This window comes from Geotrypetes seraphini, chromosome 11, assembly GCF_902459505.1.
Source record: "Geotrypetes seraphini chromosome 11, aGeoSer1.1, whole genome shotgun sequence".
Taxonomy (NCBI): domain Eukaryota; kingdom Metazoa; phylum Chordata; class Amphibia; order Gymnophiona; family Dermophiidae; genus Geotrypetes; species Geotrypetes seraphini.
Genome location: NC_047094.1, coordinates 127391247 through 127418634, shown reverse-complemented (window position 1 = coordinate 127418634; position 27388 = coordinate 127391247). Strand labels below are relative to the sequence as shown.

Below are 27388 nucleotides of genomic sequence, written 5' to 3'. Positions count from 1 at the left end.
CTGATTTTCGAAACCAACTTTCTGGACGTCTAGTGAGGCATTTTTCCAGAGGTCCAGAGTTCTAGGGGACATTTTGGGAGGTGTGTTATGGGTGTGTTATAGATGGGCTTTGGGCAGCTTAGACTTGGACATCTTGCGGCGATAATCAAATCTTTCCCAGGACATCCTAGACTGAACTTAGACATTTTGGGTTAGACCTATTTTAGAAGCATCTAAGTGCAACAAAGGTACCCAACTTAACAGATGACCCCTAGAAGGATTAAGTAATGACCCCTACATACACACTCTCCCACCCACAAAGATCTGAATGATACAGTATATACCTGTCTCTAGAACAGCAGCACTTGGTATGGGAAAGCCTAGTAGAGCAGCACACAGGTGTCTTAAGAAGCCTGGTAGATGGGCTAGCGAACCATAGACAGGAGGACCCAGAACCAATCTAATCACTATATTTATGGTGAAAAGTGTGAGCCCACCAAAACCCTACTCTACTGCTAGAGTAGCCATAAGGGCTACTGGGGTGGTAGACAGGAGGGTATAGTAGATTTTGGGGAAGCATTGGAGGGCTCACCATGAATTATAAAGGGGTTATAGTGAGATATATATCTGGAACTCTGTATATGAAGTTCACAGCAGTGCTCTCTAAGGTGTCCCACTGCTCTGTTGGGATGTCTATGTGACCAGTCCATTACAGTGCTGGCTCCTCCCATGTTCAAACGGTCTGGGTTTGGATGTTTTGGACTTGGAAGGTTTCTGTTGTCTAAAATGGGATATAAAGTTAGGCATCCTAAGGTTGAACGTCCTTTGGCTGTCCTGTCCGCCAAGATATCCAAGTAGACAATTTTTTTTTTAAAAAAACAACAATTTGGGGAGATATCTAGCAGCTTGCCTTTTGAAAATTGGCGTTTCTAAGCCTCTGAATTTGGACTTCTTGTAAGCTAACATATTTTAGTCAATAAATTCCATTTATTACCTTTGTTACCTGGAAACTTATTTTTCCATCAAGCTGGTCCCAGTTTCTTTTTTCTGCTTTCCCATCTTCTGTAAATTCTTCTAGTACAGCATTTATCCCTTTCTCATCTTTCGTGCCTGCCAACCAGCCCCATGCTCAACATTTCTCCTTCTGTTCTATCATACCTCTCCAGCACCATGCCACATCTCTCCCTCCATTCCCTTCACCATTATGTCCAACATTCTTCCCTCTTGCATCCCTTTCAACCTGTCCCACTGTTCCCTTTCATCACATTTCTCACTCTCACCTTTCTCTTCCCTATGATCTGTACCTCACTCCCTCCCTAAGACTAAAAATTCTCCTCTTTCTTCCATTCCCCATGTGTACACAACCATCTCTCTTTCCTGCTCACTGACACACCCACGCCCAATTCTCCCTTTCTATTCCCTCCCCCACTTCAGCATCTCTTTCCCTCCCTTCCTCCATCCTCTCTTCCAAGTTCATGCCTTCTGTGTCAAAAAATGCACTCCCTCCCACTTCTTCATTCAAGTCCATATAACAGCAGGGGTTGGAGGCAGCCTGCAGCACGCTATATTGTAGCCAACCCAGAAGTCTTCCTCCAAAGTCAGAGCTGATGTTGGAGGGAAGGCTTCAGGTCAGTCTGGCGGTGGCTGTGATGTCAGGTGGGAGAGGGGTTAGATACTGGATATAGGAGGTGAGAAGAGACAGACTGTAGATAGAAAGGGGGAGGGATCAGATGCTCTGGATGAAAGGGGAAAGATAACAGACAAGCTGGAATGCCTGGGGAGAGAGAAAAAGACAGATGATGGATGTATAGAAAAGGAGAGGGGAGGAAGACATTGAATGGAAGGGAGAAGAGGGGGAGGATGCAGATGAAAGGGAAGAAAGAGAAAGATGGGGCAGACACTGAATAGAAGGGAGAGAAAGAGAAATAAAGCAGATGCTGGGCTGAAAGGGAGGAGAGAAAGATGGGCAGATGCTGGATAGAAGGAGGAGAGAGAAGGGTGGATAATGGATGGGGTGACAGAGGGGGCAGAAAGGAGGAAGAGAGGAGACAGATTAGATGCTGGGCAGAAGCAGGAGAGAGATGGGCAGAGGGAGAAAGGCAGATGCTGGATGGAAAGGAGAAAGAGAGAGAGGACAGATGCTAGATGGAAATGGAGGAATGGGAAGATTCTGGAGAGAAAATAGAAAGGACAAATGCTGGATAGAAGGGGAGCAGAGAGAGAGGTAAATGCTGAATGATGGGAGAGAAAGATGATAGAATTAGTGACAGACTAGGAAATAAGAAGGAGTGGAATAAAAGAGCCAGAGTGAGAGAAAGAAATGGCAAGTTTTGGTAGACAGAGCTGACCATCCAAGGTCACAGGGCTTCAGAAAGCTGGATCATTCTGGAAGTGGTAGAGCAGTTTTCATCTTCGCTTGCTGCAGTCCAAGATCCTGGGTTGCATCTCCTCACTTGGTTTTTGGAGCTTCAGCTCAGCAGCCCTCAGCATCCACCGATCCCCGCTCAGCTCTGAGCTACAGATCGCGGCTCGTGCAGCAGAACAGGGCCCTGCACGCTGCATGTGACCGGTGAAGTTAGCTCATTTCAGGTTTGTCCCAGGGAGGAGGAGGAGGACTCTGTATGCCCTCTCTAGCTTGCACGTGACACCTCCCCACGAATCAGCAACAGTCTCTGTCACGTAGGCATGGGGCTCAGCATGTAGGCACACAGAGTCTGTGTGCCTACATGCTGAGATCACTGCCTACGTGACAGAGACTGTTGCTGCTGATTCATCGGGACTCAGGAGCTCAGCTTGGCACCGGACCAGGACTGGAAATTAGGTAGGATAGGAACCCCGGGTCCATCCCCATGGGAGTCCCATCAGCCTTGTAGGAGTCCCGTTGACCTAGAGGGATCCCCATGGGATTCCCGTGATCTCCGTTCCGTGCAGACCTCTACTCTAGAGCTATTACCTGCAATTACAGAGGGGGAGGAAGACAGGCATCTAGAGAACCTGCAACACCTGGAGGTTTGGGGGCGTGGCTGTGCCTTTTTACACAGGAAGGCAGAGCAGCTTGAGGAGGAGAAGGGAAAGGAAAAGGAGAGGAATGCCAGACACTTGAGGCACACACAGCGCTCAGGGCTTAAGGTTCTAAATGGGCAGGAAAGGTCAGAGGCCATGAAATTGGTAGAGGCTGGTGAGGGACTGCCAGAACCCCACAGCCAGTGGGACCAGGCCATGAAGGCCTGATGAGGCACTCATATGTTGTGGAGAGTTCTGACATTGTTTGAATCTTGTTTTTTCTTGTTGCACAAACTGCTTTTGTTGTAATCAAGCTGAACATTTTGGGTTTTGTTTCTCATGAATAAACTTTTTGAAAAGTCTCTGATTGTGCAGTATTATCTCTCTGGTCTCCCCAAAATCCCTGTGGGGCTCACAGTGGCTCATTGGAGCCAAATTCCTGTCACAGGTAGCTCAGAGCCCATCGCTCTGAAGGTGCCTATGACAATATATAGAATTCAGAGTGTTACCTTCTTCCCTTTAGCACAAGCTGGACTGGTTTATTAAATAAAAGCATCAAGAATTATAAAAAAAAAAAAAAAAAAGCATCAAGTTTTCTGGCTATTGGTGATATTCAGTTGCAGGACTCCAGTGAACCTGTCTCTAGAGTTTAAAAGCACGATATTGAAGCACCACCACTGGCAGCAGTGCAGTTGGAGGACTCCCACTTACTTAGCTTAGAGGGAATAGTGAGTACAACCCACCTCTGTAAAAGTCTAGAATCAGAAACATGATATAGATTTATATTACCCCCAAATCCTGTCAAAAGAAACACACTTTCAAATCTTCCCTAAACCTCTGATAAGACTGCTTAGCACACAGAGATTTAAGAATTTCATTCCACAGCGTAAGGGCTAGAAAAAAAAGAAAGCGTTCACTAATCTAGATGCTTCAATAAGATGCACATAGCGTCAATTCGATAAAAGCATCTAGCGCAAATCAGCAGTGGCATGCCCATGTTTAGATGCACTTTCCAATGACATCCGTCTCAGCATAGGGAGGGAAAAGTATTAGGATCCGTCAGCGCTAAAATCTCATAGAGGTCTGTCAGAGACTGAGGCCCGCGTTTTACCCCTTCTCCGAGAAAGGCAGAGCAGAGGGGTACATCGAACAATTCAGAGGAAGGAAAGCAGCCGAGGCTCTGCCTCATGCCTACGATCCTCAGACTGAACCCCGGCAGCACCCAGCAACGTTTGGAGACTTCTTTTCCATAACGCACGTCCCAAACCTATGTTCCCACTCTCTTTGTCTTTCCGAAAACCTATACATAAGAAGGCTTCTGCTCTGCCACTCCAGCACTAGTCTCTGGCTCTGACAGACCTCTATGAGATTTTAGAACTGATGAATCTTAATACTTTTCCCTCCCCATGCTGAGACAGATCCATCAGCACTAAAATCTCATAGAGGTCTGTCAGAGACAGAAGCTACAAGTGGCACGGACACGGACCTCGGATTTTTAAGGACGTGCGGTTTTAGATCCGCGACGTCCAGGAGGGCCACATTTTACCCCTTCCCCGATTAAATCAAATTTTTAATTAAACTTGAAATTTGAATTGTCCTGATAACGTTGTGTCAGTACTGGGTATTTAACTTTCCCCCCTTTCACGAAGCTGCATTAGGCTTTTTAAATCACCGGCCACAGCAGTATTAGCTCTGATACTCATAGAGATTCTGTGAGCGTTGGAGCTAATACCGCTGCAGCTGGCAATAAAAAGCTTAACATAGCTTGATAAAGGGGAGGAGGGGGGGGGTTATGCGTTAGCTGAATAGACAAATTATGAGAAAAATATATACGATCAATAGTCTGCCTTCATAGTCATCATTTGTTAAATGCCAGCATTAGCAGTTGAAAAATATCCAGATAACCAGTACAACTATTTGGATAGTGGCTGGCAATTAATATCTGGCTAAGCTGGTCAGCACTGGAATTTATCTGATATGGCATCAGCCTAGTATTTGGATAACTTAGGAGAACTTTCTATCTGTCCTAAGAAATCCAGATAAGTTTTCAGGATAGCCCACTGAATATTAACACTATTGGGATAAATTCAGGACCACCCTGGCTCTAGCGTATTCTGCCCCAGCACTATTTGCATAGTGTAGAGGTAGTCCGTAGGAATATTCAAGCTCTATCAAAGCTTATCAAGAAACCAGGTGCTGTTATCTTGATAAATACTTTTGAATATTGATTAACTTCTGCTCTTTAACATGGATTGATGAGTTAATCCACTAGCTGTATTTAAACATAATTTTATACGAGGGGCAAGGGGAAAGTGGAAGCAGTGCTATGATTTTTTCAACTCACCCGGAACTCCTCATCATGTGTCAGGATGAAATAAGTTTCTGTGAAGAAGATGTAGACAGTCTCTACAACAAGCAGGTCAGAACTGTTATAGAAGTTGAGATAGAGGACAACCCGGAACCAGTCCTGCAAACTGCTGTTACAGGCAGAGATTAGCTCATAGGGTCCTACCACTGAGTACTGGACAATTTTTATTTCCTCTCTGGAGGGAACTGTACAGCTTCCAAGTTCTGAGTAACAGCCTCGGACCCCTTGAACAACCAGGCAGGATTTTTTATAAGTACAGTTCATTGCCTCACATAAAATGCGGCCACCATGAAGACAGGTACAATTTTCTGAACAGTCTGGTGCAACTATAGATCCTCCTAACTGTGAAAACAGACATAAAATTATGGTTGCAAAGAATCCAATTTTTTTTTTCAAAGCTAATCTATCTACCAAAATTATACTGCTCAAATATCTAATATTTTTGCCTATTGTCTAAGTTTTGTTGGACTCTCCAACATGCTAAATAGAATTCTATAATGGAATCTGGGTGCCCAGGTAACATTATAAACAGGTTTTTAACATACATCATTGAGGTGCCTAAAATGAGACACCCAGTTACATAAGAGCCAACTTTTCAAAATGATTGGGGGTGCTCAAAGGCCTCTCCCACCCAAGCTCTGCCCTAGCTCCATAATAATAGTACCGATTGTAATGCCATTTTTCCATTCATTTTTCATATATATACAATATATAATTTTATTAACAATGCATAATGGTCAACCACAAAATTAAACTACACTCTATGCTTCTCAACATTCATTCCTACCAGACCATCTGACCTTGGTCACACATGCAGAACACAGATACCCCCTTTGCAAATTCAGAACCACAAACTAAAAGTACTAATATACTGTACATAGGGTTACCAGATGTCTGGAAAAACTCAGACATGTCCTCTTTTTAGAGGACTGTCCGGGCTCCTGGATGGGCTTTTCAAAACCTGGAATTCGTCCAGGTTTTGGAAAGCCCCGACGAACTCTAGCTGCATATGGAGGGCCTCTGAGCATGTACGAATGAAGTCACACACATCCGCACATGCTGCAGACGCTGCAGATGTGACTAAAGCTCATTGCAGAAGAGATGAGGTTTTCTGGGGGTGGAACTGGGTGACGCCAAAGGCGGAGCTGGATAGGGCTGAAAGCGGAACCGGGTGGGCCTGAGGCAGAACAGGGCAGGGTTGGAGGAGGGACTGAGTGGTGCTGTGTGTCCAGGTTTTCCTTTGTAAAATATGGAAACCCTAAATATACACAAATGAAACTCTAAGATGTTAGCCTCTACATGCAATACACCAGAGAAGTAGAAAGAAATTAATTTCTTCCTGAACAGTGCAAAATATAGACAGCAGATATAAATTCTCATAACTGACACATTTCAATCACTAAATTGAAAATAAAATCATATTCCCTATCTTTATTGTCTTGTGATTTTATTTTTCTAATCATCTTTTCCCAGTTTCTGGTTGAACTTCCTTCTGTCTGTGCCCTTAACTGTCTTTCCAGGGCCTTCTTATCTGTTTGCAGTTTTTTTTCTCCTTTTTCACTTTCTTCTCTACATCCATCTTTGGCATTAACATTTAACATTCAACTTTCTTCCATTTTTTTGCTTTCTTCTCAAAATCTATCTATTTTTCCATGTCTTCCCTTCTCATCTATCCATGTGTACCATCTCCTTCCTCTTTCTTCTCCCCTATTACATTTATTCTCTCTCCCTCCCTATGCACAAATCTCTTCCCTCTCCATCCCTGTCCACCATTTCTTCCCTCTCTCTCCCCTTTCCCTCCATCTCTGTGCACCATCTCTTCCCTCTCTCTCCATTTCCCTTCCATCCCTGTGCACCATCTCCTCCCTCCCCCCTCCTCCCCTCCTGTGGTCTGACATCCTTCTCCTCTCCTTTCCACAGCCTGGCAACTCTCTCCTATGGCCTGGCATCTCTTTCTTTCCATCCCCTGTCTACATTTCCTCCTGCCCTCTTCCCTCCCCACCCCCACCCCTGGGCTAACTTAAAACATCTCCAGTCCGGGCATTTCTTCCCCTTCTGTCTCTCTCCCTCCCTTCCCCTCACCTTCCTGATCTCCCTTCAGTCTTCTTTTTGGAGGGGCCCCAGTGCGACAGCCATTCTCACAAGCTGCCTGCGCTGCTCCAAAGCTTTCTCTCTGCCATGATCTGCCCAGGCAGAAACAGGAAGTTGCATTGTGGCATAGGGAAAGCTAGCACCAGCAGCTTGTAAGAATGGCTGCTACACTGGAGCCCCTCCGAACAAAAAGATTGAAACAAGAATGGGAAGGTGAGGGAAAGGGAGGGAGAAGGGGAAGAGATGCCTGGACCATATGCCAGCCCTGGTCACGTGTGGTCCCAAAAATATGGGGGGGGGGTGCTCAAGCACCCATAGCACCCATAGAGCTGATACCTAGGCCCAGTTATAGCATTGTCCTTACTGGGAATATTATTAGTAATGTAGCATCAGGCTCTCAGTCCAATTGTACTACAGCAAAGAGCTGTAGTTCCTGGACTGAAATACCAAGAATTTGCATATTGGAAGCCCTGATAAAGAATTACTTAGACTTAGCAAAATTCCATAAGATAATTCAAACATTCAGGAAGTTCTGTTTGCCACAACTGTCTCAAGATGAAAACTTCCTCCTCCTGCTCTCCTGAGGTTACTGTACAGGCAACAGATTCCAGCACTTACTTACTGTAATGTATTGTCCTTTGTACATGCAGCCACAGGATTTTATTGGTACACAGTTATCTCCATCATACAATGTTCCATGGTCACACAAACAGCTCTCAGAGCAGTCACTGGCACAGTGGGAAAAATCAGTGATGGATGAACAGGTAGAATCGCAAGTGGTTGAACAGATGTGATATTGAGTATTGGAGCGGCAGCTGAATGCTGGAAAGACACAGAGAAGTTTCTTTAAATACAATTCTTCTGTCTTGAAGCTGGCTACAGATCCTTCTACAAGCAATGCAGAAAACTGGTCTATTACCACCTGATATTCAACACTATTTAACTATTCAGGAGCAGTTCCTGGCCAGTTAAATAGCTCTTAGCTGGCTAAGCATTAATATTCAGAGTAAGATGACCGCTGAATATTAGCAGTTAACGCCAGATTCTATAAATCATGCTGAGCAGCATCTACATTGTAGGTACCACTTTGCGCGGTTGTCAATTTTTGTAAAATGGTGCTGTTTATAGAATCACACCTAGAGACACCTAAGTGGACTTAGGCGTCACTAAGTTTCATAGACATAAGTGCTGCTTTATTAGGTCAGATTATCACATGCCTAATTTGGCAGCACCTACTGTAAGATGGACGTCTAATGATGCCTAAGTCAACCATGCCTATTCTGTGCCCATATCCACGCCTACATTTTAGCATAGACATCGTTAGACATTCCTAGACATTGGATGGTGCCTCCACTTAGGCATCGCTAGGCGTCCTATGAGATTTGCACTGAATTCTTAAATTGCTCTTTTTAATTGGCTGAAAACTAATATGGTCAATTACCTCACCAATTAAGCCAATTAAACTAGCCAATTAAGCAAATTAAACTAGTGGCGCCTAAATAGGGTGCCATTTATAGAAATTGTCTCTTAGTGGCTACCCTGTCACTGGCTATGTTGTGTGACATAACTGGTTAGTGCCAATATTCATTGGCTGACCAGTTCAGTTTAATGGCCAGATAGGCCTGCATAAATAGCAGATCTATCTTTGGCCACTCTAACGTAGCCGGTCAGTCGATGAATACTGGCTATGTCAAAAGCAGCTAAAAGAACAACTGGAAATTCAGTGCCAGTCACCGGATGCAGCCCAGCATTGAATTTCCGGGTTCACCGCCAACTGTGGGAGATAGATGGACTGCCTCCCGTAGCCTGAATATCGGACCCTTGTGTTTCAAAGCACAAAAGATACATGAACCTTTCAGATTTTAAGATATGAAAAAATGGGTGACGGGTCAAAAGCACGCGAGGACAAAGGCGCGCCAACAACCGAGCGCAGACAACTGAACGCAGGGCTTAATCGCGCCGAAGAAAACCCGTATTTTAAAGGGCTCTGAAGGGGATGGGGTGTGGGGGGAAACCCCCCACTCTACTTAATAGGGATCGCGCTGCCTCACGCTGCCATGTTGGGGGTGTGTGGGGGGGTGTAACCCCCCCACTTTATACTCAAAACTTAACTTTTTCCCTAAAAACAGGGAAAAAGTTAAATTTCCAGTATAATGAGGGGGGTTACAAACCCCAAACCCCCCACAACGCCAGCACGATCTCTATTAAGTAAAGTGGGGGGGGGGGTTCCCCACTAACACTCCCCGTCGGAGCCCTTTAAAATACGGTTTTTCTTCGGCGCGATGAAGTCCTGCGCTCAGTTGTCCGCGCTCAGATGTCGGCGCGCCTTTGTCCTCGCACGCTTTAGACTATGAACCGAAAAAATGCCATAAGACTGATTTAATTTTGTAGAAGTTGGAAAAAAAAATATACCACGGTACTCTAAATATATCATAAAATATGTATGAATTTTCAACAGTTTTTCATTTTATGATGAGATATTTGCAAAAATAAGAAACATTAACCATTTAATTTCACTCAGAAATATTCCACATCAGTACAAAGAGCTGGAACTGTTTGGATAAAAGTATGTGACGGGCAATTCTAAAAATGAGCACCCACATTACATTCCCTTTGCACTCATAAATCTATAGAAAACTACTAGCACATTCACAGATAAAGGGTATACAGGTACCTAAGTGCTATCAAGCGATTTACCCTCAAATTCTATATATGGCACTTTGGGTTGTGTGCTGTTCAATTAAGTGCTTGCAACTTAATTGAATAATGAGCCAATTAGCACTATTTGATTTCTTAATAAGCAATTATTAGAATTAATTGGTTTTAATTTGCATTTATGATTGTAAATTTAGGGGCATGACCCACATCTAAAACTTTAACATGGCACCAAAAAAGGGACACAGAAATGGGAGGATCATGGATGGACTGGGGTGTTCCTCAAAGTTACACCCATAATTATAGAGTAAGGGGCATCCATGCCTAACTTAAGGCATGAGGATTTGCACCATGTTTCCGTTGGTGCAAATTGACACACTTAAAGTTAGGCACAGGTCCCGGGCATAAGTGCTATTTTATAAACTGCGAGTAAATGCAAGGAGGTGTATGCATGGGTAGAGCATGGATGAGCAATGTGCTAGACCTACTTATGCATGGATCTCTGTGGCTAGTGTAACAACTGATTTGAAAAAGTAAGGCACTCTGGATACCAGATTATGATAGCAGTTTATAACAGACTCCAGATTTCCAGATGCCATTAATATAACCTTTTACCTTGGGGTACTTAAATGGATGCACCCAGTTACAGAATTGTCTCCATAATGGTTGCATGAAGTTAAATAAATTACACATTTCCCAACAATTAAAAGAGATTTTGCTTCAAGTTTCACGCTTTCTTTATTTTTTATATACCGTTTATCATCCAAGTATCTAAACGGTTAACAATAAAATAGAATATAAAAATTAAAAAGCTTAAAATAAAAACATGGCTAAGCTAAAAGGAGGAAAGCACTTATGCATGTACGTGCATGACACGGAAGGGAAACAAGGGGAGAGGAGAGTTATTAAATACATCGAAATGGAAAATAAAAAATAAAGGGAGGCAAAATGAGAAGGGAAGTACAATTGAATAAGGGGCATTTTTGATAAGATGTCTAAGTCCAAGTATGGACGTTACCCACAAGATGTCCAAAATCAGGGTTGGAAAAACACCCATTTTTAAAATTGGTGAAACAGCTAGATGTCCAAATTATTATTATTTTTTTAAATTGCCTATATAGATGTCTTGACTGCCAGAATGTCCAACCTTAGGATGTTTAACTTTTTAAGTCATTTTCAACCACAAAAATGTCCAGGTTCAAAACGTCCAAATCCAAATCATTTGGATGTGAGAGGGCCAGTATTGTAATGTACTGGCCACACAGACATACTAACAAAGCAGATGCCTTAGAGTAGTGATTCCCAACCCTGTCCTGGTGGACCACCAGGCCAATTGGGTTTTCAGGATAGCCCTAATGAATATGCATGGAGCAGATTTGCATGCCTGTCACTTCCATTATATGCAAATCTCTCTCATGCATATTTATTAGGGCTAGCTTGAAAACCCAATTGGCCTGGTGGTCCTCCAGGACAGGGTTGGGAACTACTGTCTTAGAGGGTATTGCTGTGAACTTCACTTAAAGGGTGCCACATACACATCTAACCATAATTCCCTTATAATTTATGCTGAGCCCTTCCCAAACTTCCCCAAAACCTACTATACCCAACTGTCTCTCATCCCAATAGCCCTTATGACTGCAGGTGGCACCTATATGTAGACTCACACTTTCCACCATCAATGTGGTGTTTAGAGTGGCTTATGGGCCTGGGTCCTCTAGTCCATCTATCAGGCTACTTAAGATACCTGTGTTCAGCCCTACTAGGCTTTCCCATAAAGGTACTGCTGTTCTAGAGATAGGTATGCACTGTTTCACTGAGATCTTTGTGGGATGGGAGGGGGTTAGTGATCACTGGGGGGGAGTAATTATTACCTAATCCCTCCAGTGGTCATCTGGTCAGTTTGGGTACCTTTTTTGCACTTAGACACTTTTAACCCTTTCAGGACCAAGGGACATATTTGTCCCATAACTTTAAAATCCTATAAATTTTGATTGGGATAGTCTACAGTTCTAAATTTGATATGTACTGATTCCATATGATACTGCCTTTATGTAAACAAACTGGTTCCGACATTCATTCATTAGCGTCGTTGCCAGATTGACGAGAAGATTCACTTGCCACACTGTCCATAAGCCAGAAGTGTGGTTTTTTTTAAAAAAAATAATGATATTTCACAAAAAAAAATCAATTTTTTGGCATCTGCAAGCCCTTTTTACCATAAAAATGTCGTCAAAACCACAAAAATTGGCCTACGATCCTTATGGTCCTGAAAGGGTTAAAACAAGTCTAACTATGGATGTCTTGGGAAAGGTTTATCATTGTAAGATGTCGAAGTCTAATCACACCCATAACACACCTCCAACAAGCCCCCTTGAATGGAGCTTGTATGCCTCACAAGAAATCCAGAAAGACCGTTTCAAAAATTGGCACTTGGACGTTTTGGCTAGAAAAACATCCAAGTGCCGGTATATGCCATTTTTTTGGATATTTTACTGTTTTGAAAATGCCCTAGATATTCTAGAACAACAGTTGTGTACACAACTGCTGTTATCAAATTCTTGCTTAGCACACACCTTCTTGGCACCTAGCTTAAGGAGAACTATATAGAATTACCCCCAAAATGCAATGGCAAAACATGGAGCTTTCAAAGTCAGAGAATACTGAAAAAAAATATTGCATACTGTACTTACGACAAAATTTAGAGGTCCTCCAGAGCTGGACCTTGGCCCCAGCAGCCTGGCATGCAGCTGTATAGACCTGAAGGTTCTGGCATAAACTAACATCTGAGCCACCTTTGGTGCACATATCAAACAGACAATAGTTAAAATAGTCTGTGGGGCTAACTTGAGAATGACATGCCTTAAATGGACCATTTACATTTGTGATCATACCGCACTTATCCTTGGCCTGAAATGATACCATTGCAGACAGGTCACAAACAGGGCAGTTGACACCACAACCATCAGTACAAGCAATCCCATTTATGCCAGCTTTCCAAGAGGCACCAAATTTAACCACATCTTTGGTAACTTGACCCGTGGGCAAAAGAAGTTCATCTTTCTTGTCTCCATTATAGTTACCACAGAGACCACACATTTGTCCTTTGTATGTGCTGGGGACTTTAATCTGAACATAATATTTGGTATCGAAAAGAACAGTAAGACCAAATTTAGTCTGGAGAACAATATTATTTCCCTCTTGGTTGATCCAGATTTTCTTCTTCATAATCATTAATGGCAGAAGGTAAAGTTCTTCATTGATCTACACAGAAAAGGTGGAAATATGAAAGTGTTAAATTAATTGGTGAATATCTGTTCTAACATAGTAACATAGAAAATAACAGCAGATAAGACCTGCATGGATCATACAGTCTGCCCAATAGTTTAATTCATTATCAATTCATTATTGAACCAACAATCCAATAATATTGTTACATTTTACTCGCTAAGTTCCACTTCATTGATGTCTTCCCCTCCACTACTGAATTATACTGCACCTGTACTCATAACAGATGATATAAATTTGGTATAAAGTACTCATTGTTGATCCTAATTTATTCTTGCAATTTTCAGGACTCAGACCTTAAGGGCCAGATTCTGTAAAGGACGACTAACTTTAGGCATCCACATTGTGGATGTCCATCGATTTAGGCGTCCAAATAAAGTGGATAATAAGTCCAATTAATGGCTTTAACGAGCATTAGAACAAAATCTTTTCCAGAGAAAGGAAAATGGTAAAACCAGAGGACATAATTTGAGGTTGAGGGGTGGTAGATTCAAGAGCAATGTAAGGAAATTCTACTTTACGAAGAGCGTGGTGGATGCCTGGAATGCGCTCCCGAGAGAGGTAGTGGAGAGAAAAATGGTGACAGAGTTCAAAGAAGCGTGGGATGAACACAGAGGATCTAGAATCAGAAAATAATAGTAAATATTGAAGAACTAAGGTCAGTACTGGGCAGACTTGCATGGTATGTGTCTGTATATGGCTTTTTGGTTGAGGATGGGCTGGGGAGGGCTTCAATGGCTGGGAGGGTGTAGATGGGCTGGAGTGAGCTTTGATGGAGATTTCAGTAGTTGGAACCCGAGCACAGTTTTGCAAAACCGGAAGTTACATCAGAAGCAAGGACTCCGGTGGCAGAGGGGAAGCCTGAACGAGTCTCTGGTGCAGATCTGGGCAGCAAGGCTCTCTCCTTCTCGCAAGCAAGGCTCTCTCTTCTCCTCCCTGGCCAGGTAAAAGCGGCGGTAGCAACGGGGCCAACGAATCAGTAAGTCCGATTTTCTTTAATAGTAAACCGATTCGAATTGATTCACCAAAAGTAAATCAGAGAATCGATTCAAATCACAAATCGGGCAGCACTAGTCCACATATAGGTGAACGGAGCTTTTATTTTTGGGGTATAGAGGACTCCAGGTTGATATTAAGTTTAGAATTTCAGGTAGGGTGTGGAATTGGTTTCAAGGATTTTTGAAAAATAGGTCTTACCAGTTAGTCAGTGCTGGACAATACTCTACCAGATGGGTAAATGAAAGTGGAGTCCCTCAGGATTCACCACTTTCTCCAACTTTATTTAATGTTTACCTAAACATTTATGTTATTTATTACATAGTTTAGAAGTATAATTTTATATTTACGCAGATGACATTTCAATACTCATCCCTTTAACTAAACTCACTTCAGAAGTGTTAAATTATATAGCTTTTATTCACACACAAGTGGAAACTTGGACATCTACATTTAGATTGAAATTAAATCCGGGTAAATCAAAATTCTTTCTAGCTAGTCCCAATGAAAAGATTACTGAAACAACTTTACTTTTAAATGGTCAATCTTATTCGATATCTCCTATGCTGAAAATTTTAGGGGTTATTTTAAATCGGTCCTTATCTTTTAAGGTCCATACAGATTCTCTGGTTAAGAGATGTTTTGTTGTCCTCTGGAAGCTGCGTACTTTTAGGAAATATTTTGATTTTATATCATTTAAAATCCTGGTTCAATCTTCAGTCCTTTCAATATTGGATTATTGTAATGTTATTTATCTGGGATCGTATAAAATAACCACTAGCTGTCTAAAAATCATACAAAATACAGCTATTCATTTGATTTTTTAATCTAAAAAATCACGATCATATCAGTGTATATTATCAAAAGCTTCACTGGCTACAGTTTGAGGCTAGAGTGTTATTTAAATTTGGATGCATTTGTTTTAAAGTTTTATTTGGCTTACCACCTGCTTACCTTGTTTCTCAGTTTAGTTTTTAATTTCTAAGAAAAATATTCGTAGATCTGCTTGGTTTTATTTTCCTTCAGCAAATGTATGTCGTTACAAAAAATTTTGGGATAGGACCTTAGCATTCCAAGCAGGATTAATGAATTCATGTTTGAATCTTCTTGTTTCTCCATTTCTTACTTACTATCAATTTCGAAAAGATCTTAAAACCCACTTATTTAAACAATATAATATACATTATTGATTTTCATATTATCATGTAGTTATAATGTACTTTTTATCTTTTTATCCATACTTATTTTAGCTTATATTGTGTTTTCCTTATTCATTAGTTTTAATGCTTATATTAGTTACTTAGAATTATGATGTTATTATTATATTGTATGCCGAGTACCTACTGTGTAAACCACTATGAACTGCTGGTTAAGCAGTATATAAAAATAAAGTATTATTTTTATAAAAGATATTTAATAATGCATTACGCAAGCAAAGCACATGAAAAAAAAATATATTGCATACTAAACCTCATTTCCAAAAGATTAAGGAAAGAAAAAGAGATACACTTCTCACACAATTGCTATGCTTCAGAGCAAATGGACGTGTCTGATACACAATGTTGACATCATCAATATGCACCTAGATGGCAGACTGCCACTAAAAAATAATAGGAACCCCTACCTAAAGAAAAGCTCCTGTGGCTCAGTGGTTAAAGGCACTGCTACCATCTTCCACAGGGCATGGGCTCACAACCACCCCTAGTACCTTAACAGCTTCTTTTTGGTCTCATAAGAGAGTATGGATTGTGGACTTTGTCATTTACATTTCCACTCTGTGCGTTCCAGGTCCAGAGGGAAACTTGTTTTACCCTGAGATGGTTTATGATCTCCTAAGGTATCATCTCACATGGCAGGATCCCATACCTAAAAGAGAGCATCTGTGGTTCAGTGGTTAAATGCACCGCTTCCATCCTCTAAAGGTCATAGGTTCAAATCCCAAGTATGGTCAGATACCCCAGCACATATTCCTATTTTTTTGTGGCATTCTGCCATCTAGGTACATATTGATGATGTCACAATGATGTCAAGATTGAGATTGTGCATCAGACATCCACTTGCTCTCTTTAAAGCACAGCCACTGTGTGAGTAGTGTATCTCTTTCATTTCTTAACCTTTTGGAAATGAGATTTAGTATGAAATATATATATTTTTTATGTGCTTTGCTTAAATAGTGCATTATTAAACATATTTTGAGTTTAATATCAACCTGGAGTCCTCTTTACCCCCCCCTCCCCAAATAGAAGTTTAGTATGCTATATATATATATATATATATATATATATATATATATATATATATATATATTTCATGTGCTTTGCTTAAGTAATACATTATTAAGGAGCAGAGTAGGATTCAGACCAACAATGCCAGGGTGGTAAGGCTGTAGCTCTAACCATTGTACCATACACACTCATAGTAAACCACATGTCATTTCCAAAGCCAAGCTTATATATGTGGATGCCTCAAGCACGCCTAAGTGATGTGCAAATCACATCCACCTAAATGAAGCCTATCTAGCATCCAACTCATGCTCAAAAGTAGACCTGCTTTTGCAAGCAGTCCAAATAGAAGGTTTAGTATGCAATGTATATATTTTTTTCATGTACTTTGAGGAACATAGAGGCCAAAAGAGGAATTGGACAAGTGTTGAAGATACATTTTTGATATTTATCTTAGAGAAATGACTGCTTGTAAATCAAGAGGATATAAGCTTGGCTTTGGAATTGGCATGGCTTACTATATGAGTGTGTTTTGTTCAATGGTTAGAGCTACAGCCTTAGCACCCTGATATTGTTGGTTTGAATCCCACTCTCCTACCTGTAATAGAAGCCAAAAACCCCCCCAAAGGATTAAAAGATAAACAAAATATAATAGTGGTACCAGCATTTCACTGCATGCAATTTTAATAAAAAACAGCAAAAAATTGCCATTCTAATAATGTCATAATAATGAGACGCAATAACGTTATAGACGTTGTGACGCCTAAAAAGCGACTTTGTATAGGACATCTAACTATTTAGACATATCTAGACTTGCTGAGCAGTGCTGAGCACAATTCTCCATAGTATGTCTATGCATTAAAGAATCGTGCTCAGCATTTTCCGCTGGATGCCTAAACAGTGCCTAATTTTCAGACGTCCTTTACAGAATTTTGCCCTAAAAGTCTGTCTAGCACTGGCCCCTCTTCTCTAATACTGGAGTTGTCATTGAAATCAACTGCAACCCATCCTGATCTGTCATTGGCCTCATTTTCCCACATACTAAAAGTTGAGAAGCACAACCATATATTTCACCAATGACCCTTTATATCTCTAAATCATGCTTAATGACTTAATATGATGGTGAAAAAAAGCCTCATTAAAAAACCACTCTCCACATAATTTTTGACAATGAAAGAGCTTATTTTGTCATTGGTCTTAAAAACAAAACAAAACTGCACTCTAGCAAAAATCTTCCTTGCACTACCTCCCTAAAACTGTTTATGTTATTTATTTTAATATGTCAACTATGTCCCGTACTGCAGTCATTCATTGTATCCAATGTACATAGCAAAAATACTGTATATCTTTCATTTATCTCAATAGCGTTCCCATCAGTCTCAACTTGTCATTGCAGAAATCTAATCACAGAAGGTTCCTGACTGGAACATTTCCTGTATTACTTTGTTCCAGCTGTTTCAAAGGAATACAGAACCTCTTCACATTAATACTGTCATCAACTCAGCTACAGCTGAGACAGAGTCAGCAAGAAGCTTCAAAAAGTAAAACACAGAATAGAGTAAGTCAAGTTTGTATGACCAAGAAGTTGTATCAGAGGGAAGGTTCAGAGCCAGTGCAAGCACCCAGTATTAGTCATTGCTTGCAGCTGGCACAGAAATGAAGGATTTAAAAGGAACCGGGGGTGGGGGGTAGGGAGTGAAGTTAAGAGATGCTGGATCATTGGGGAGAGGGTAGATGCTGGATGGGGCTCAAGCCCACTCAAAACTGGGTATCTTGCTATGCCCCTAATTTATGCAAATCGTTAAAAAAAAAGCAATAGCACCACACTTGTGAAATAATGTTTTCCCTCACCTTAATTTTCCATTTTTTCCCTTTTTCCATGATAATGATATTTCCAGACACAGATATCGTAACTGTCCTGATCAGAGCAGCATTAACCTGCATAAAGCTTTCCTTCTCTATCATGATGGAGAACATCACCAGTCTTGGGTCCCCACCACAGACCTTAGCTAGAATGTAAGTGCAGTTGCCCTGGAAGTCAAAACTGACCCCATCAAATGAGAGAAAGTGAGAGTCTCCAAAGGTTGTACATGTGTCATATCTGACTGGATGGCAGCCATTTACTCCTTTTAACACTTTGCATTCCTCATTTGGACCACAAGAAAATTCCTGACACTGAACAACTCCATTCTCTCCACACTTGCATTTCTGTTGGCACAAGTCACTAGGATAGAACATCTCCCCTTTTTTGTAGTATATGTCTTTGTACACACAGCCACAGTCTTTACTGAGGACACACTCATCTCCACTTAGAATGTATTCATTATCACAATAACATCCTTCTGTACATGTAATCTTGCATCCCATTGGAGACATGAGGCCAGAGCAGGTGACAGGACAGCCATCTCCACAAAGCTCGTAATGACTGTTTTCTGGACACATATACGCTGGGAAAGAAAAGAGATAGATGAGGAAGTTAAAAGTAGAATGGTTTTCTACTTATCTATATCTTTATCTATAGATCTACGTATCGTTCTCTATATATTCTATCTATGGTTAGAATTCTGAATTCAGATGGATATCACAGTATTAATCACTAAGGTCCTGATTTTATAAAATATGCCTATAGTTAGGCATGCTTAGCCCCTGGCCAGGCCCCCTTTTCAAATTCACACACTGCAACTGGCACATACTTTTTTATAGAACCGTGCTTTCTGAGTTGTGCATGTAACTTTGAATTAGTGTCAGTTAACATCAATTATTACATTAGTGACTTATATTCCGCCTTAACCTTGCAGTTCTTTGTGGATTATAAAAGAGGTAAGCTGGACATTACCAGGAGAGTTACAGGGTAAGGTACTAGTTATAGGAATAGAGATAAATTTCAGTACTGCATTAATTTGTCCTGACAAATTTTCTGAATAGCATAATTAGGAGGTATTAATTGTCAATTATAGCTGCCAATTAGACCAATTAATCAAGTAAGTTATACGCACACATTGGCTATGTGTACCAATGTGTGTGCTCAACTTTAAACTCCATATACAGAATCTGGAGGCAAGGGGGTAATTCTATAAGGAGGAGCCTACAGTTAGGCTGTGAATACACATGTAAATGTTGGTATTGTATTTGTCATTGTATTGTGTTATGTTCAATTGGGTTTGTATTGGAATGTAATATAATGCAGAACAAAGACTTTCTCACCCAGTATAGACTAAGTAACTGCCAGACTAACTAAAATAAGGTACGGGAGGAGTTCGGGGGGGGAGGGGGGGGTGCTGCCTGCCTGCCTGCCTTAGCTAGTTCGGGAGTCAGCCGGAGGGAAGGGTAGGACTGCTGCAGGATCTAAATAAGGTAATAGGGATGGGGGGGGGGGGGTTATTCACTCCATAGGACGCACTTTTTTTTCCACCCATTTTTGAGGGGGAAAATGTGTATCTTATGGAGTGAAAAATACGGTACATTTTTCAATTAGTTTTCAAAGGCCAAAATCCTTTTCCTAATTTATCTTGTTCTGATCTGAGAAATGTAGCTTGTATTTTGTAAAACTTTCAATAAATTTTCAAGGGGAAAAAAAAAAAAATGAAAGTCAAAAAAGTATTGAAATTAGTTCAATTTACTATTTTTATTTATTAACATTTATTAACACAGCTACCATACTACTTTTATCTTGAATGGAAAATAACATTATTTTTTCTACCTTTGCTTCCCCCTGGCCAATTGTCCCAGTCTCTGGTTTCTGCTTTGCTCATTTTCTCTTAACTCTCTTGCCAGGATTTCCTTTTTGTTGTTTTTCTCTCCTTTTCCTTGCCGCTTTCTTCAGTTTATTTCCTGCCTCTACCTAGATTAAATTCTTTATTACTATCCAGTCCTCAATTTCCCTGTGTCTATTTACAGCTTGCCACCTCTTTCCCTCACCCTCTCCAGTATCTCAATAACTCTATTCTCTTCCCCCATCCAGCATGTGTTCATTTTCTTTATCCCTTCCTTTCATCTAGTGCAGCGGTCTCAAACTCGTGGCCTACAGGCTGCATGCAGCCATCCAGGTACTATTTTTGCATCCCACGGTCTGTATGCGATCTCAAAAGCAGCACACTGAGCAGGAAGAGAGGCGCCGGTGTCAGCTGACATACTTCCTGCCTTCTGCCACCGATACGCTAATGGGACTCCTCTTCTTCTCTCCCCACCCTCGGACCACCAGCGGCAGCTCAGTGTGATTTTAACTTAGTCATATAGCTGCTGCTAGCATTAGTTTAGTCTCAGTTTCATTAGGCAGCCTTGGGGCCTTTGCTGACTTCTCTTCTGAGCAATATATTATTCTGACCAATCGCAGTAAGAGGGGCGGGTCCATGGCCGGATTAAAGAATAGGCCCAATAGGCCCAAAATTGTCAGAGGGGCACGCTGAAGGAGGGCAGAGGACTCAGTTTTTCAACTTTTTTTTTTACAGCAACGGCATCAGCATCAGGTCCCCCCCCCCCCCCGGCAACGGGCCCCTCCAGCATCGACACAAGACACCCCACCCCCACCCAGCATCGACGTCATGTACTTATTTTGAACAGAGCCAGCAGATGCTGTCTTTGCGGGATCTTCCTGCACCTCAGCATCTGCCAGCTCTGCTCGAAAGAAATATTAGTTATTGCTACTGTAATACACAATTGTTTGTCCATGCTTCAGGATTGTAATGTTCACATGGCAACGTTTTATTGGTGTCTATAATTAGTAAGTTTCAATAAACATTTTTTAAAAGGCTGAGAAAACCAGACTTCGCAGAAAAGAATAAGCAGGAGAAACAACAGTAAAATATGTGTCCCGCACTCCTGCTACCAGTGAACAAATGAAATCTGATTAGCAGCCAATAAAGATCAGCACTAAAACAGAGGGAACTATTGTCTTTTTTGTTTGTTTGTTTGTTTTGCCTTTTCTTTTTGTTTTCTTATTATTTTAGTTGCATCCTTATCTTTTAATTGTTTTGGGGTGAAATTTTAATAGCCCATATAGGTGTATAATGGATGTGGGTAAATTTTACCCGTACACAAAGGTTACTAGATACCCTCGATTTTTGGAGATGGTCCCTGCACTACTGATTACAATCGAGCATATACTGTATAGGACTTTTCTCTTGTACCCTCTCCTTTAGGCTTACATTACCCTAGCAATCCTCTTGCCACACTCCCTGATCATAGTTTTACAAGTTCTCCCCACCCCCGGCAAAGAACTAAACTTCTTGTTGCCGTACAGTTTGTTATTCAGAGCACCATCTTTCCAGGGCAGCCTGTATTAGTTATGGCTCTTGTTGAGAGCATGTGAAAGGAAAAGTTGCTTTAATTCTTCTCTTTCTTGAATGACCAGCAGTACTTGTCCATGTGTGCTAAACAGGTAAGAAAAAGAGTACCTTACTTCCGAGGGTTTTTTTTCATGTTAATTAGATCTTTACTCCTATTCTACAACTCTTTCCACATTCTGATATGATAAAACAAAGCCAGTTATATGACATCAAGTAATGCCCTTGACTATTGAGTAAACTGCACACCAACATCATTTTAAATCTCCACTGTGGTTTGTTCATCTTCACTTGGCTTGTGGAGAATTCTCTCCTGGTTTGCTTTACCACAATTCTAGACAAAAAGAAGGCTTCTGGTTTATTCAAAGATTTCTGTGGAACTAAGTATAAAACAAGGATTTCTAGGATTCTCTTTTAAATAATATTGAATCCTGGTGAAAAAGCAGAATTTTCCAGGATCCCACGGATCCTGGACTACTTAACAGCAGACCTTCTCTTTTTTTGATTGCCACAGCTGCTATAAGTTTACAGGAAGTCCCCTGCTCTTGTCTTCACTCCTTATCTGCCAGGTCCAGCCCAATATGATGTGCCCTTTTCTTCCTGTGTGGGTGGACTGACAGAAAAGGAGAAGACATCAGTGTGGGGACTCCCGGCAGAATCACAGGCAGAGGGGCAGTCAAGATTGGCTGTAGCTTGACCGGACAGTGGAATCCCCACCCCCAGCAACACTTTGGATTTAAAAGGTGATTTTTAATAAGCTGGTCAACCTAGAGTCCATTAATGAAATTTTGTAAAAACTGTATTGGAAAAATAATCAAGCCCCAAGACCACTACCCAATGATTCTCATCCACATCGGGACAAACGACACTGCCAGGAACTCACCGGAGAAGATACAAGAAGACTTTAAAACCCTAGGAGAAAAACTGAAGCAGCTGGAAGCGCAGGTGGTCTTCTCCTCCATCCTATCGATAAGAGACAAAGGATGAGCCAGGGAAGAACGGATCAAGAGGACTAATGTGTGGCTTAGCGGATGGTGCAAGGAGTTGAACTTCGGCTTCCTGGACCACGGAGATGCACTACAGGGACTGCAGGGACCAGACGGGCTGCACCTAACCGGAAGAAGGAAGAACATCCTGGGATGACGCCTGGCTCACTTACTATGGAAGGCTTTAAACTAGGTGAGCCGGGGGAGGGGACCCACTCTCACTCTCACTTAAGTTGGGTAAGTAACTCGGAGGTAAGAAATCGCGCGAATACTGAAGGGGACAGAGGGAGGGAGGTAGAGCGAGAGACACAGGCTTGGTATCTGAGGTAAGAAATCAAGTCGGCAGAATGGGAGACAGAGGGAGAGATGGTGACTTCATCTTGGGGCCAGGGGGGAAAATAAATCGTATGGACAGGGGGACAGAGGGGAGAAATCACATGGATACTGATAAATACAGAGGCAATAGTAAGGATGACAAAAGCAAAATTGAAGGCAAGATGGAAAGGGAAAAGGGTAAGAATGAAGGGGACACCAATGAAGACAGAGGCAAAAGCAAGGATGACAAAGGCAAATTTTTCAAACACCTTTATGCACTTTAAAGTTAATTTATGTGATATGATGCAACTTTAAGGGCACTCTGAGGAGTTCTTTCACCTTAGCTTGAAATTCTTATTAGTTTCATTAGCTTGAAATTGTTATTAGCACTTTACACTTCATATATTTCATTCCTTATTGAGTATTGATAGGGTGGATTCTTGGGAGACTATTCAGTTTAGATCAGGGATCTCAAAGTCCCTCCTTGAGGGCTGCAATCCAGTCAGGTTTTTAGGATTTCCCCAATGAATATGCAATGAAAGCAGTGCATGCACATAGATCTCATGCATATTCATTGGGGAAATCCTGAAAACCCGACTGGATTGCGGCCCTCAAGGAGGGACTTTGAGACCTCTGGTTTATATTATATTTATTTATTCTTTTTTCTCCCCGGTGTGACTGTTCGACCTTGATTTATTCTGAATTTTAATTGCACGCTTTGCCCTTATCAGGACTAAATGATGTATGAGGCAGTTCTCATTTAGACTTATGTCTGGTGCTGGTCACCTATCAGTTGCTGCCTGAGCTCAAAATCCCTCGTTTACACTCCGAGAGCTCATACTGATTATAGTATTTTGGATAGGTTCCTATCTTTTCAAGGCCAAACATTCTCCCCGAGGATTAAAAGTTAGCCAACTATATATTGTATTGTATATTAGACATATTAGCAACTGCAGTATCCTTAGGATTACACTTTTTTGTGCTGATATTAATTTTGGGTAATGCGATCTGAAGTCATAAAGCCAGTAATTTAGCATAGATTTTGGTGTCTACATTTATCGAAGATAGTGGCCGATAATTTTGGACCTTTAAGGGATCTTTTTCTGGCTTCAATAGAACTATGATTATTGCTTCAATGAAGGTGCCACGTGTAGTTCCCTCCTCAATGAGATGCTTGAAGCAACATAAAAGGATAGGAAGTAGAACAGATTGGAATTCTAAGTAAAACTCGATGGTAAGGCCATCTGGGCCAGGTGATTTACCTTGGGCCATGGTGATTTACCTTTGGCCTCAATATGCGATTGTTGAAGTGGAGTGGAAAGAATCTCATCTTCTTCAGTTATTTCATTGTGTGGAAGACCATGAAGAAAAGGGTCGAATAAATGAGGATCTGGTTTTTCTAAAATACTCATCAAACAGGCTGAAATACCTGGGTGTCTACTTTGGTACCACAAGTCAAGAAATAAGAGACTACAATATAGAGTATATTATTCAGGCAATCAAATCCATCACAACAAAATGGTCTCCTTTGAAACTCTCATGCTGGGGACGTTTAGACTCCTTAAAGATGATACTGATACCAAAAGTTAATTACATACTATCATTTCTATTTCCTATCTTTATTTACAATAAGTTTGAATCATTGATGGTCAAATTTCTCTGGAACAACAAGGTTTCCCACATTTCGTTGAAGAAGCTGAAATGCTCCAAAGAAAATGGAGAGATGAACTTTCCAAGTATATACTGTACAGTATGACTATCACATAGCCTTTCTTTGTAGACAAGGCTCACTGTGGCTACTAGAATCATCTCCGCATTGTCTACCTACTTGGCTGAAGCTAGAATACATGCTTTTTGATAAATCTTATCTAAAAGATCTATCTTTTTATGGCTACTGAAGATGATGATACACTAAAGTCGACCAAAGCTGCTTTAATAGAAATTGACAAACTTGCCAATATACAATGGAACTCAAAATTAAAAATACATACAAGGTCAATATATGGAATAGAAATCTTGGAGAAAGAAATGGAATTTGGTCTCTAGACCAACTACTGAGTGAAAATAAATTGTTGGATTATTCTACACTGACATCTATCTTTGACCTTCCTGCTACTCAAGCTTATAGATGGCTGCAACTCAGCCATTGCGTTGTTTCTTATATTTAAAAAAATCTCCTCCCTCAATGGAAACACCCTCCATCATACAATGGTCTAGTTCTTTAAGATCCAAGATGGGTGAAGCGTCAGCGTGGAATAAGATATTACATAAAGAGAAATTTTCTGCACCTACGGCATTATATGACATCTGGATGCAAGATACATCAAGTTCATATACTTTACAAATTTGGCAAGATATTTGGACATCATCATTCAAAGCCCTGAAATCATCGGCTATCATGCAAACGGTTCTTTTTTTGTACCATAGGGCATACTGGACACCATATAAACTTTCAAAAGTAAACACTTCCAATACCAATGTCTGTTGGTCTTGCCATAAAGACATTGGCACTCTAGACCACATGTTATATCATTGTCCTTATTTACAACTCTACTGGTCTGAAGTCTGGAATACTATTTGCAAGATACTACCCATCAGGGATTCATTATCATAGCAATAATTTTTGGAGATGCAGCTATTAAGTCTAACTTAGATATATATGAATCAAAATTACTTAAATGTTTATTTTACATTGCACTGAAAAATATCTTGTCTTTCTGGAAAGACTTTGCATCTCTAAACCACAATGCTTGGTGGAATATTGTTTGTCTATATGCTAAATTTGAGAAAATGGTATCAGAAAAAACAAACACACTACCACCATTTAACAAAGTATGGTCAGGAGCTATGGAATATTATGAGTTTTCTCATGATTGATTAACCACTTTAAAAAATAACTTTTCTCTTATAACTGATCAACTAATAGACACATCATATTAACTACATATGTTATTTTAAAAGCTGGAGTTAATTGTGTATCGCATTACTTACATTGTACAACTATTTTCTGCAAGATTGTTGGTTAATTATTCTATTGTTTTGTTTATATGTTTTGAACCAAAAAGAAATAAAACAGATTGAACTAAATATATTAAAACAGGCTAGAAGCCAAATGCAAAACTTACGGCAAAATAAGGATGTTCTCCATTCCTGGATTTGGACACCTTTGGCTTGACATGCAGACACGTAGTCACTTAAGGCTTCACAAAGAGCATAATAGTGCCCTTCATAATAACACACGTCAAAGACACAGTTATTGAAAAAGGGTATTGGATCAATGATAGCATGGCATTGACTGAAGGGCCATTCTGCCTTGATGAGGAAGCCACAGTACTGCTCAGAAGTGTAGATCTCCTGCACCTCACTGCATTTAGGACAGTATCCAGTGCAATCTCCATCACATATGTGTATCTCCCCAACTTTCCAGCTGTCTCCAAATTGAATAGCATCGGGTGCAGGGTTTCCATTCTTCATGGTCATGTCATCAGTACTCTTCTGATTGTAATTGCCACAGAGACCACATATTGCATTCTCATAGGTGTTTGGCAGTGTTACTCTCACCATAGTCTTCTGACTAAAAATTAAAGTGAGCCCAAAATCACTTTTAATCACAACATTCCGGCCACTAATAAATGCCCTGATTTTATTGGTTTGGAAGTAGAATGGCAAGGCCACAAAGATGCCATTTATCTAAAACAAAGAAAAAAAATATACAAAGACAGCAATAAATAAATAAATAAAAACATACAAAGTAATAAGTGAAAGGGCACAGCTTTTAGCTTCCAGTGCCATGGAATAACAGGAAAAAATGAGGTACTAAACAGAATACAATTTGCCACTGGGAAGTCAAGAGAGCCAAATTAGACAAAAATTCTATAATATAATGTAATATTAATGTAGGTCCTCAGTATTCATTCCTCTCCAGTCAGGACAAGCCTGTAATAAGAGTCGTGAGCCATTGTCACCCAATGGGGAAATCAAGTGTGAAATATCCTCGGACCTCGTGCACATAGTGAAAAATAATAAGTGCTCAAAAATGCAGCTTAAAAATATTTTTTATTTTTCTTTAAGCAGTGCCAAAACACTCCCAATGTGCAATAACATTTAAAGAGCATACAATGAGATCAAAAATTAAATACAGAAAACTAGTTTCTTGTAAAAGCTCCCCCTAACATCCACTGCTTCATAGCAAGTTGTAAGAAAGTT

The 27388-nt window shown here is 40.7% G+C and overlaps 1 protein-coding gene across 2 annotated transcripts in view; it reads right to left on the bottom strand.

Annotated features, from left to right (window-relative positions):
• LOC117369098 (IgGFc-binding protein-like) overlaps window positions 1-27388 on the bottom strand; it is a 146448-nt gene that overhangs the window by 12643 nt on the left and 106417 nt on the right. For both annotated transcript variants that reach the window (XM_033963095.1, XM_033963094.1), the window contains exons 17-21: window positions 26308-26872; window positions 18451-19046; window positions 12787-13357; window positions 8064-8263; window positions 5327-5692 (exon numbers count right to left, since the gene is read on the bottom strand). In XM_033963095.1, coding sequence (XP_033818986.1) covers window positions 5327-5692; window positions 8064-8263; window positions 12787-13357; window positions 18451-19046; window positions 26308-26872 — 2298 coding nt within the window. The remainder of the gene's footprint in view (window positions 1-5326; window positions 5693-8063; window positions 8264-12786; window positions 13358-18450; window positions 19047-26307; window positions 26873-27388) is intronic.